Genomic DNA, 12,485 nt, shown 5'->3' on the forward strand with positions numbered 1-12,485 from the left:
GAACAAAGCGGTTTCTGGCAAGGTTTCCAACGATCTTATGAAAACCAATAGATGGGTGGACACTTTCAATAGCCTGATGACCAGGTTTGGGAATTTAGAGCGAAACGTCTATTAGAATGATAATCCACCATTGAAAAAAAATCGCGAGACTAATCTTCAGCTTTGAATCGAGCCATCCTCGACAATACAAAATCGACAAATACATCAGCTCAAATCAAATCTTATGAGGGTACTTAATATCGCAATGACACTTTACAAAAACTCCACGATGAGTCAGAAGCCGCATTCCTAAAGTATGGCGAAGCTCAGATGAAATACGATGAGGCGATGCGAGCAGTAAAGGGTAATAACTCAAAATCTGCAAGATCAGCGTTGAAGGCGGCAACCGCAGCCATGAAAGCGACCAAGGCTGGCTTTCAAATCAAGGCTAAAAGCTACTACGATGCTAAAAACTATACCGAGGATGATCAATTCAGTGATAGACAAGACGAGCGCACGATTCGCCAAACGGCGAAAAACATGGTTGATCAGGTAAGAACGATAGCGTGGGGTCAGGGGTTAATAGGAAGCTTCAGGGAGGAGGTACCATGTTTTTTCTCTTCATTTTAAATTTGCGATGCATTGTCATGAAAATATTCTATTTTCTTTGAAAATTGCAGAATTTTTCAACTTGAGTTCGGTACTAGATCCGGACTCTAAATCGAATGACGTTGTAATGACGAATTACGTAGTTGATGTTGCTTCAATGTACGATCAAAATGAAGAAACAATAATGTAATAGTATTTAAGTCTACACCAGATTAATTTGGCGTTATCAGAGCTTATCATCCAATCAGATCGTTCTTTTCCGTTTATAGAGCAACAGCTTCGTACAACTCAGTTGCCTTAAATTCTTAGCGCCCACTCACTTTCGTTGTCCGGCGCTGGACCTCGCGCTCTATCTGCTCTGTTTCAATACTTTGCGATCAGCAGATTTGTTGACCTTCTTCTACTCTTTCTTCTTTCACTACACGTGAAATTTGATCTTTTTACGACGAATAGTTTGTTTAAAATAACGTTTTAATCTTCGATCTATGACGGAGCAAAGTGTTGGACGAAAGAGCACACCATTACCGATATACGTGGGTGGAGCAAGTGGACGTCATGCACCACGTAAGAAAACGTTTCTTAAACGTGGTAATCGTAATCGCAATAGTGACGAACGAGAGATGTCAGCGTTAAAGCAACAAAACATGGTATTAAGTGAACGACGCATGTGGAAAGTGCTTTGGTTGCTCTTTATTGCTGCTTTTGTCACTTGTATGATATGTCTTGTGACATTGGGACGTATGGTACAGAATGGTAGTATCTCGAATAATGAAGTAAAGGGTGGAGATGGAACGGATCGTGGTCTTTTTACTGTGTGGAAAGAGACTCAAGTTTTGTCGAAACTGAAGCGCCTATCACACATGTTTACATCAGTGGATGAATCAAAAGTAAAGAATCAAGTGACAAGAGAAGAATTGAGTAATTTAGGTGATTATGAATGTGTAGGGTGGCGACAAACAACTAATTGTACACCATTAGGAGAACCGGAGCCAGCAAACAATAAAAATTGCTCTGAATTAATTTCAAATGGTGTATCAGGATATTGTGAAGTACGCAATATTCATACTGGTGAGATACAACGTGTTTTGGCTATGCATTGTAGTTCATTACGTCCAGGTGTGGTCTTTCAATGTGAAATGTTTCAAAGTTTACTGAGTTATAATATTTTATCGACTGAGTACGAGCACGATTCAAATTTTTCGTACGAACAGTGTCGCGATTCATTTCGTGCAACGAATCAGTTGTCAATCACTCCTGCACCACTTGGAGATGATGGATTGAAAAATGAAAGTGTTGGACAATTTGATTTATCATTTGACCGTGGTATTGTATTTGTCATTTATGAAAAAGTTCTTCTTGGAACGTATGTTAGTGTACGTTCATTACGTTCATTAGGGTGTACGTTACCAGTTGAAATGTGGTACATGACATCGGAAACAAATCCAGAGCATCCACTTTTGAAATTAATGGTCGAAGAATTGGGCGTGTACCTTCGCGTGATTGAAGATCCCATGGCAACACATTTTTATACGAAATTGTATGCAATTTTCTACAGTGCATTTGATAGTGTCTTGCTCTTGGATGCGGATAATTTTGCTGTGCGAGATCCGACTTATTTATTCGAGACACCAGAATTTGTCAACACAGGTGCCATCTTTTGGCCAGATTTTTGGAAACCGAGTAATACAATTTTTAATATTCATCGCGATAGTTTTGTCTGGAAGTTTTTCGGACTGGAGTATATTGATATGTTTGAGCAGGAAAGTGGTCAAGTGATGATTAATCGCCGTATGCATTATAAGGCATTGAATGTGCTCATGTACTATGGATTCTCATTACCTCGCGCTCATGAGGAACTTCATCTTGTGTGGGGTGATAAGGATTTATTTCGATTCGCGTGGCTTAAGTCCAAAAGTACTTTTCACATGACAGAGCGACCACCTGGTGCAGCTGGAACGAAACATCCTGACTATGATCTTTTTTGTGGGGTGACAATGGTACAACATGATCCAAGTGGTCACGTGATATTCATGCATCGAAATACTGAGAAACTTACGTACTCGAACAATCGAATATTATGGACTCATATTCAAGAATTTAAAAGTACATCAAAATTAAAAGATTACTATGTGCGTGGTGCAAATGGTGGCAAAGTCTTTCCTCAATTCAAAAGATGTTTTGGGAAGGACGTGCACTATGCCAAGCTTTTTACGCTTAAGCCAATGAGTGCGTATCCGTTTGAAAAGCTTGAAGATGATCTTTTGCGATATGCTGCTTCTGGGGCTGATGTTTTACGTCTTGCAGGGTATAAAGATGTGGACGAGAAGGAGTAGAGTGATATAAATTGATGGTTTTATCACATGTGTTTGAAACAAAGCACGATATGTAAGGCCAGATAAAGATTAGCGATGTCCAATATTGACATAATGGACTATTATTGCAATATTCTTCTTTTTAAAATTTATATTATAATGTGATATTTCATCTATCTGGCGTGACTGACAATCATACAACTGTACAGTATGAAAATCAGCGTATTTTACATAGTATGAGTAGAGAAAGAACGAGTGAGTTTAAAATAATTGAATTATTATTAGAAGACGATTATGCCTGATTATGCCCAATCTCTGACGTGATTTTTGGGTATCTGAAACAATATATTTGAAGTGTATCGTATTCAATAAATGAGTCAACCATTGATTACTATCCTAATCTAAAAAAGGACAGATCATAAACCATCTTCTGTCGTACGTCATTCCATCACTTTAACGTCAGATTTCAATTTTCAATGCAATTACAATCACAAATGTCATTTCTAAAGACTTCAAGTGTTCAAGATGGTCTTCTACATCCCAATAGCCAAAAATCTTCAAGTGGCCGTATACAACACACAATGATGTTTGTTTTTTTCGTTTTCGTTGTTTTAACTTGCGCTTTGGGATTGATTTGTGTCGCATCACTTATTCAACAACGTGATCTACAGCTTCAGCGATTAGCATTACGTAGTTTACATGGAAATGAACATGATAGTGTGAATCAGCGAGTTGATTCGATAGATAAAGTGAAGTATCGATCAAAAGCTCAATCAGATTTTGAAAATTTTGAGTGTGTCGGATGGAAAGCTCAGCGAAATTGTTCTTCGGATGGAGGACCTGATCCAATGAATGACAGAGCCTGCAACGCAACGGTTTACAATTCAGAGAGCGGTTTTTGTGAGATTCGAGACAAAATCACTGGAGAATTACATCAAGTGATGAAGATGCACTGCAACTCATTGCGTTCTGATGTGATGTTTCGATGCGATGAATTTGCAACTTTTTTATCTTACGGACGAATAGCAATTGAGTATGTGCATGATACAACGTTTTCGATGAAAAAGTGTCGAAAGCAATTGGTGGAAGATCAAACATGCAATTCAAACGATACGATAAAAACAAATCTCGAAGTGCACAATGCGAACAGAAGTGATTACCTTCCAGGGATGGCATACGAAAGGGGAATAGTAGTTGTTGTTTATGAAAATGTACTTTTAAGCGTTTACGCTTTGGTGCGATCCTTACGATCTTTAGGCTGCACATTGCCAGTTGAATTGTGGTATAAACGCTCCGAGACGGACCCTATGAACCCACTGCTTCGAGATCTTACGTCAAGATATGGTGCCTATATCCGCGAGATTCGTGACCCGAGAGCAGCCACATACTATACCAAGACATATGCCGTGTTTTACAGCGCATTTGACCAAGTGCTGCTTCTTGATGCTGACAACTTTGCTGTTCGAAATCCAACGTATCTCTTTGATACATCCGAATTTCAAACGACTGGCGCTATTTTTTGGCCAGACTTTTGGCATTTTAAAAAGACGATCTTTAATATTCAGCCCACTAGTTTTGTATGGGAAGTCTTTGATTTACAGCCAGTGGATATGTTTGAGCAAGAATCTGGTCAAGTTTTAATTGACCGGAAGAAACATGTCAAAGCACTTAATGTCTTGATGTATTATGCGTTTCATCCTCACGTTTTTGAACGCCTTCGACTCGTATGGGGAGACAAGGATCTATTTCGATTTGCTTGGCTTAAAACAGCAAGTTCTTTTCACATGATCGAGACACCACCCGGTGCTGCAGGTGTTAAACTTCCAGATCAGAACATTTTTTGCGGTGTTACGATGGTGCAACATGATCCGAAGCGTGGGATTGTATTCTTGCATCGTAACCAACAGAAACTTTCGAGCAATAGTCGTGACAAGGTTTGGGCTCACATTCAAGAGTTTCGTGTGGATGAAGTGAATTTAGAAGAATATGATATTCGGGGTGCTAACGGTGGTCGGTGTTTCCCAAATTTTAAGCGCTGTTTTGGTAAAGATATGGATTATGAAAAAGCTTTCACAGTTCAAGCCATTGACAAATTGCCGTTCGCTAATCTTGAGCAGCAACTATTGAATTTTGTGCATGAAGCGATGTCACTATAGCGTAAGTTTGTTACTAATTGTCAAAATAGCATATTATCAAGGTATGTTACGTGAGTTACATGAGATTTTTTTAACTTGGAGCGAAGTAAATATATTTATCACTTATTCTTGTTTCAGTAAATAAATAGTTTCTCTCGATCGTCAAATATCATTTTATAAAAATATATGTAGACACTAAGCATGAAGATGGCAATCTCATGGAGAGTGAGACGCACCAGGTCATTTAATATTAACACGGTAGCATAAAGTTAAGAGAAATGATCTCGCCAAGTGAGCACGCACCATGCATCAGCTGAAGAAAATCCCGCCCGGTCAACCATCGCAAACATATTACACCTCTATGGAGCAATTTTATCTCGAGGTTTATTAGACAAACTTATGCAATTCTCCTACACTTCTCACTGAATTCGAGACCTGATCATCGTTTCTTACACGCGATTCTACTACAGTTCGATGATGGCATTGTCGGTACGACCAAAATTTTACATAATGTCAATCGAGATTTTATCGAAAGGCATAGCACCTTATAAAACATCCATATGCAAAATGATCCAGACGCTATTGAATGCTCAGCGAATATGCTCGTCAGCACGACACGTAGTCACACGAGACTTCACTTGCGATATTTTTTTTCGACTATTCATTTTTTTCTTTTTAAATGTCAATCTAGCAACAATATTGACTTGCCGTTTGAATATTCAACGATGACCTATTCTCCTTCATGCTTCTTTCCAGCATACATTTCATGTATAAAGGCAGAGTTTGAAGCCTTAGCAAGCGTTGGACTTCGTCAGAAATCGATAGATAATGTAATGCTGGCAAATAGCATATTTAAGCGCACATCAAGTGTTCAACATTGCTATCCACATAACATTACTAAGTCTCGACTGAAGAAAGGTTTCCTCGATTACAACAAGGCGAAAGTTTCCACTGCTCAAACAGAAACTCATATCATTCCACGTTAACCAACTTCAGCATGATGGCTTCCAAAAATTTGTAATGTAACGCTCAATCCGGTGTACTTACACCGTACAATTGTAACGAAGTACTGATGGAATTTCGTCTATATGATCTTAAATTATGTGTAAGTCCTAAGAATCTAAACCTGTCAGAATTCTTTTCTGCTTTGACATGTTGATCTCCACGTTCCGACGCTTCTTAAGCGTTGATTTTCTACTTGTCAGCCGAAATCCTTATTGTGTCATCTACTATTTTCTTCATCTGTTGACACCCTAGCATGAGCCTTTAAGTACAGCCGTGATTGAAGACTTTTCTTTGCTGTTGAAGTTTACGACAATACTTTGTAAGACGGGCTCTGAGTAACATTTATCAGCAATAAAAGTTTTTGGATACGATGTGTTTTCCTCGACTTTCTCGATGCATCTTCTGGTGAAACCTTAATGATTCCAAGTGAGGCATGTCTGAATGTTTTCCTAGTGAAAAATTGTCTATTTTGTTAGCTCACACCCCATGTCTACAGGTTTCACTTACTTTGTACCTGTTCGATCATGTAACATGAGTAACAATGTCGTTGTAATAAAACGAGTTTTTAGCTACGCTGCCCTGGCACAAACATATTTCGCCACTTACTCGGGTGTTGTGCTAGAAAAGTACTAGCAAGCTCCGCTGCTTCTTTCGTAAAATTCAATCATTTTTCTCAAGTAAACTCGTACAAACATCGACTCCTTTTACGTGGAAACAAAGTGAATCCTTAGCTGATTGTTTTCTGCGAATTTCTGACCCTTTGAAGCAACCTGTGCACATCCTTTGGCTTAAAAACGTACCCTGCTTCGACTTGAAGAAGATTGCATTTTTTTCAGCTTGAAACCATTACTGACATCTCGCGAGGACTCGTTGTTTACAGCTTGCACTGCGCTAAGGGATGGCTAAGAATCTGACCATTGCAATTCTTCATTGCCCAGAAGTCTTCCAACAAACGATATTAGCAACCCTTGGGCAAAACGCTACCCGCGAATTTGGATTGGATTTGGAGCCATGTTTAGTTCGTACTGTTCTTCTTGCCGAGCACAAAATAAAATAGCAGCTTGTGACGTTCGATTATGCCCTTCTAACACTTTCATATGCTGACTGCTGCATTTGAACACTCAACGGTGTCAAAATACCGGCGGATCACCTCATAGAATTTGATATACCCAATTACTTCTTGCGATTTTTCCTAATGAGCCCATCTCTTCTTGCTCAAGTCCTTGATCCTACCATCCGTGTCCAGAATATGTAGCTCCCATCAAACAATTTCAATGTTTTCGTTTAATTCAGTGAGTAATCGCAGCAGAAGTTTTTCAGTGCATTGTACGAAGCAGATTGTACGTAAGTGATCGTGAAAAGAAGATGAGGTTTTTCAACATTACCTTGGTGCTATCGAGATTGAGCAATCACTTATTCTCGTATCGACGTAAATTGTCTAGACTTTACTAAGTAAAGCTTGAATAAACTCCACATCGCCGTCGTCGTAGTCAATTTATACTATTTGCATTCAGACAATTAGCTTTAAGACCTTGCTTCTTTAAAGAAATAATTGCGGATTGAGCAAAAGTGGTGTTATCAAAAAGCTCTTCAGGCGACTCTGTTTACTGCAACGCCTTTTTTATCCTTTCTTGAATAGTGCGAACAACTTGGCTACTTTGTATTGGACTTTACTACCTGCCGATAAAACTTGCGACAAGCTCAGATCTAATGATTGCCAGATTTACTAATCGAACTTTGAGTATAAGTTCTGGTGAGCCATCTCTTCACTACGCGGTTGCTTCTTACAACTGTATCACTGCATTATCAATATATTTTCTGAGCCGAATAATGTCCGAAATCATGAATGTACGCTAAGTCTTGGTGATTATAACGAATTCAATCTGACTTGGGAAAATTGCCAAGTATCGCTCATAAAAAATTTTATACTGGAGCTTGTCGTATAAGCGTCAATCGATGCGTTGACGCACATGCGACAATAATGATTCTGTCAAATAGAAAAGATTGGATTTCGAAAAGAATGCCGGTTTATCTTCTTTTGCTGAAGGCCGGTAAAGAGACTTCTTCACTAATAGCGAATGAAGCATCCAACATTTGCCTCAAATCGATAAGCACATGAGAAAATCACCAGCTTGTTCGTAGTTTTTGCTAAGAAATACTTTGTCCTGTCTACTTACGACAAGTTGTTCCGATCGATATGATCATAGGAATGAACGAGATGTATAGAAATGTTGTACAATCATGTCTTTAGTGAATACCTCAAAAATGTGGTTTTGAAATGCTATGCGAAAACTTATGCGACACGAAAACTGTAGGTGACAGCACGATAGAAGGAATGCTAATGTTGCACGATCACACGTGGAAGGAAACGTGATATGCTGATAGGATTCGGTCTATTTGATAAGTCGGAAAAGATATGTGAAGTGTTATTAGTCAAATCTAACGAAGGTAATTGAGAAACGTATTATTCAACAAGGTACTCACTGAATGTGCGTATCGACTAGTATGTAGATCTTGGTAATGTAAGTGTCGAAAAAAATCATTGATGGACGGGAAATGCTGTAGACGTTCAAACCTAACTGCAGACAATTAGAAGAACGCAAATGAATCTGTAGCTAGTAACAATTTGTGCTGTAAATGCTTTGAGTATATGTTCATCAACACAAACAATTGCAAGTTTTCCCTTCCAGTCATTTAAACGCAGAAATTTTTGAATCGTACGAAGTGCCACTTGAGCTCCTTCATCTCCTGGTACACCCATATTTCCCGTAGAAATCGACACCATGGCTACACACGTCATTCCTTCATGTAAAATTGTGTTCATGACATTATCACGTCATTCCTTCATGTAAAATTGTGTTCATGACATTATGATACGTCGTAGCCAGAAGTTCGTAACAGCTGGACATTGTAATTCGTGGTCCAACACAGTGTATGAGTTTCTGTACACCCGCATCAAATCATGGTGTAATCACTGCGGATCCCGTAGGACGACGTCCAAGAAACGATGGATCGTTGACATATCTCGAGAGATTTGGACCGGCTCGACGAAATATTGCTCCTGCTGCACCTATATAGTGATTTGTCAAATGTGAGTTTGTTGGGAAAGCAATACCATCCAAAGTTTGACCATCAATGTCTTGAATATCCCCAATATCACCCTTTACAATTTGAATTGTTTTGTCAAAGTTTAGACATTCGTCCATTGAGTGTAAAAATTCTTGTAGCTCTACGCATGTAAGCTCTCGATTTGTGTAATTCCATCCTCGATCTTGCATTGGATGTTGTGAGAATCTCAACTCGATATTTCGTGACCCTTTAAAATGCTGCTTGAGTAACTGCGTCCAGAGTAATTTATCTTGTAAATGTCCTTGTAGTTCCGTTGTTTCGTGAAAAAGAGATACAATAGCATCAACATCGGACACATGGAGGAAGCAAAGAATAGAATAAGTGATGCCTTCCACTGCAAACGCTTGTAATGTAGATGATGATAGTGACATGATGAGAGGTAAAACAATTATATTTGTAAGTTAAAGCTTACGACAGATACTTTAAAATTTAGCAATAACGTCTAAAATGAAAAATCACGGTTATATCTTAACTTCAGGGTGGTGCACACAATGTAGCCTTGCAAGCGTGATCAATTGATGGACCAACGTCCACGCTTCGCCGTTTTGTGTGAGGGTAAATCCTTATGCACGCGGTGCATTTTCCTCACACAGGGTTCTTAATGGCATAAAATTTATTTGAGCCACGGCAATAAACAGTAATGCAAGCGGTGATGGACCTGCACACTACCCTGGAGATTTCGCTTTAGGCCCTGGTTATTAGTATCGAGGGCCATCGTCAAACCAGAAAAATGCCCTAGGCTGAGAGAGATTTCAAAATTGGAATTCTGGTCGTTTGACGAGCCACAAATCGCACAAATCGCGATGAGAATAGCGATTAAACCTAGTTTGTCGCTATTCTCTAAGGCACAACGTTAACCAAACTACTGCCAAATAGTTGGACATTGAGTCGAATCCAACAGAGACTGATCAAACGGGGATATGATACATAGAAATCGGGATCCAAGAGCCTTGTTCTCTCACATCAAGTCTGCAAAGTCACAGTTATTATCTCTTGATCATTGCGTCTTAATGTGTTCGGCTCTTAAGCCTTCAGTATGTCAAGAGACCAACTCGATTTGAAAATTTCGCCGGACGGGTGTAAAGAATGAGAGCTTGGCCAATCATGAGCTTCTACAAGTTTATACCATGACAAGTAGTGGACGATATCTCACGATGCATGCTTATTGTGAGAAGTTACCACAGCGTGAGTACGATGGGATCATGAAGTAATTTTGATAGAAACCTCTACAAGAAGTAGGGCCGTGCAGCGCAACGCTTCCCATTTTTATTTAAAGTTTCTAATTAGCCGATAGTTGTAACAGCAGACCCATGGAAACGACCAAAGGCTGACGTGGATATGGTGTGAGGTCAAAGCCGAAGCAGCGTCCAGTGGCGACCTTCGCCTCGGCATCAGGGCCGCACTTAAGCTTCGCAAAGCGTTTTAGTCGGGCTCAATATCTTTTAACGACCTGTATAATCGCAAATTGGGTAATTCACTGAGTCTTCTCAACCCAAAGTTTCAGCTAAGTCGTATATGGTTTGGCACATTCAACAAGCCGCAGTACCAACATTGATGCTCTGGCATAGGGCAAAACAACTAATGATCCAACGGTTAGCGGTAATTTGACGTGCTGTACTGGCAGAACCACGCAGGAATTCCTGTGCTTGAAATATGTTTTCGGACAGAGCTGCAAACGAGAAAGCGGCAACCAAATCAGTCGGGTCGAGGTGCTTAAATTATAGTTGACGGCCTTATTGTCGGCCGCTATGACTGATGCGCTTGTCAACAATCAAATTGTGCTCATTCACAACATCGTGATAATTCACTACAAGACAGACTCGAACGTAGCCCTGTTGATGGAATTCTGATAGCATTGTACTTGGGAATAAAAGCGATATCTGCAGTTCTATCGATGATAAGAGTAGATCGCTCAGCCTCGAAGTTGCAATAATAGGAGGGAAGCCGCAAAGCCGAGTTGTCTTTGACGAAGGTGATGCATTAAGACTCGTAAAGTCACTGTGGCTATTCTCATACTGAATAAGGCGTTATAAAGTCAGCCACAGAGGATGCGTCTCCTTTGGCGGCTCGTCGAAAAAAAATCTCCGACGTGATTTATACTCAACGAGCTCACATTAAAGCGTGATGGATACAAGTGTTTTGGCTTGTAAGCCTAATGTCGAGGAAGATGAAATGTGGAACACATCCTGTATGTTCACATAACGCGCCTGTCTTTTAGACTTACAAGATAACCGTGATGAAGAAGCATAATGTATAATAAGTGACGCGAGAAGAGGTATTCAAACGAGTCCGGAAGTCGGGCTCAGGCCGCCCGTCACCATTTTAGGCGCAGACGACAACCGTCTCGTCACGATTCCAGTTCCGTCTTCTTTATTGGGGAGATCCTTAGGGTAGTAGATCAGCGCCGGGGCTTGTCCTCATACAATTTTATAGTTTACGTTAGAAATTAACAATTTCATCTTTTTTTGGTATGGGGTCCACATCATTATTAAGATATTTGCAGTTAAGAATCCGAACCACTCGATGCTAACCATTACGCTTCGCTCTACCAAGTCGCTGCAGCGCATCACTTGCAATTCCTTTCGGACTTTTGCTACTACAAACTCGTTTAATCCTGACACTTACGAGTCCAAATATTTGGCCAAAACGTACAATTCTGATGGTGTCCGTGGCGAAACTGGTCTCGTATTTACACACGGCAAAGGCAGCAAATTATACGACGAACAAGGTCGTGAATTTCTAGACTTTTACGCTGGCATTGCTGTCTCTGGTTTAGGTCATGGGGATGAAGATTGGTATCAAAGTCTTGTTGAAAATGGAAAAAAAGTGACGCATGTGAGCAATTTGTTCCATACTCAAGCGCCACTTGAATTAGCGAAAACACTTGTCGATAATTCATGTTTTGATAAAGTATTTTTTGCAAATTCGGGGACAGAAGCGAATGAAGGTGCTTACAAATTCGCACGTTTGTATGCGAATCGTGTCGCCGAGGGAACGTACGTCGTTCATTTTGGTCATTGAATGGAAGTTTTGTTACTTAATTTCTATTTGCTGTCTTGCTCTAGACCTTATGAAGGACAAAAGTATGAATTTATTTCATTTAAACATGGTTTTCATGGTCGTACAGCTGCAGCGTTAACTTTAACACACAAGCCTAAGATTCGAAAAGCGTTTATGCCATTAGTACCAGGGGTACACTATGCAGAGTACAATGACATTGATAGTGTCAAAAAGGTTATATCAAAGAAAACGGCAGGTATTTTTGTCGAACCTGTTCAAGGTGAAGGTGGTGTGTATCCAGCAGATCCAGAATTTA

At 39.8% G+C, this 12,485-nt stretch overlaps 5 protein-coding genes across 5 annotated transcripts in view; 4 read left to right on the forward strand and 1 right to left on the reverse strand.

Moving 5' to 3' along the window:
• Positions 1-309: 309 nt before the first annotated feature.
• On the forward strand, positions 310-609 carry PHALS_08313 (uncharacterized protein; the record flags this gene model as incomplete). Its single annotated transcript, XM_024723639.1, has 1 exon — positions 310-609. The coding sequence occupies one exon, from the start codon at positions 310-312 to the stop codon at positions 607-609; it is 300 nt and encodes a 99-aa protein (XP_024574595.1).
• A 464-nt stretch (positions 610-1,073) lies between these two features.
• PHALS_08314 (hypothetical protein PPTG_03276) lies at positions 1,074-2,921 on the forward strand (the record flags this gene model as incomplete). Its single annotated transcript, XM_024723640.1, has 1 exon — positions 1,074-2,921. The coding sequence occupies one exon, from the start codon at positions 1,074-1,076 to the stop codon at positions 2,919-2,921; it is 1,848 nt and encodes a 615-aa protein (XP_024574596.1).
• A 560-nt stretch (positions 2,922-3,481) lies between these two features.
• On the forward strand, positions 3,482-5,056 carry PHALS_08315 (RxLR-like protein; the record flags this gene model as incomplete). The annotated part of the gene is made up of 1 exon (XM_024723641.1): positions 3,482-5,056. One exon carries the CDS (start codon positions 3,482-3,484, stop codon positions 5,054-5,056), a length of 1,575 nt encoding a protein of 524 aa, XP_024574597.1.
• Positions 5,057-8,378: 3,322 nt separating this feature from the next.
• PHALS_08316 (uncharacterized protein) lies at positions 8,379-9,540 on the reverse strand (the record flags this gene model as incomplete). The annotated part of the gene is made up of 4 exons (XM_024723642.1): positions 8,379-8,433; positions 8,525-8,619; positions 8,709-8,842; positions 9,111-9,540. The coding sequence occupies 4 exons, from the start codon at positions 9,538-9,540 to the stop codon at positions 8,379-8,381; spliced, it is 714 nt and encodes a 237-aa protein (XP_024574598.1).
• Positions 9,541-11,692: 2,152 nt separating this feature from the next.
• PHALS_08317 (acetylornithine aminotransferase) overlaps positions 11,693-12,485 on the forward strand; it is a gene marked incomplete at both ends in the record, with an annotated part of 851 nt that continues 58 nt past the window's right edge. Inside the window, 2 exons of the mRNA XM_024723643.1 lie at positions 11,693-12,165; positions 12,235-12,460. Of these exons, the coding sequence (XP_024574599.1) occupies positions 11,693-12,165; positions 12,235-12,460 (699 nt within the window). The remainder of the gene's footprint in view (positions 12,166-12,234; positions 12,461-12,485) is intronic.

This window comes from Plasmopara halstedii, assembly GCF_900000015.1.
Source record: "Plasmopara halstedii genome assembly, contig: Scaffold_322, whole genome shotgun sequence".
NCBI classification, from domain to species: Eukaryota; Oomycota; class Peronosporomycetes; order Peronosporales; family Peronosporaceae; genus Plasmopara; species Plasmopara halstedii.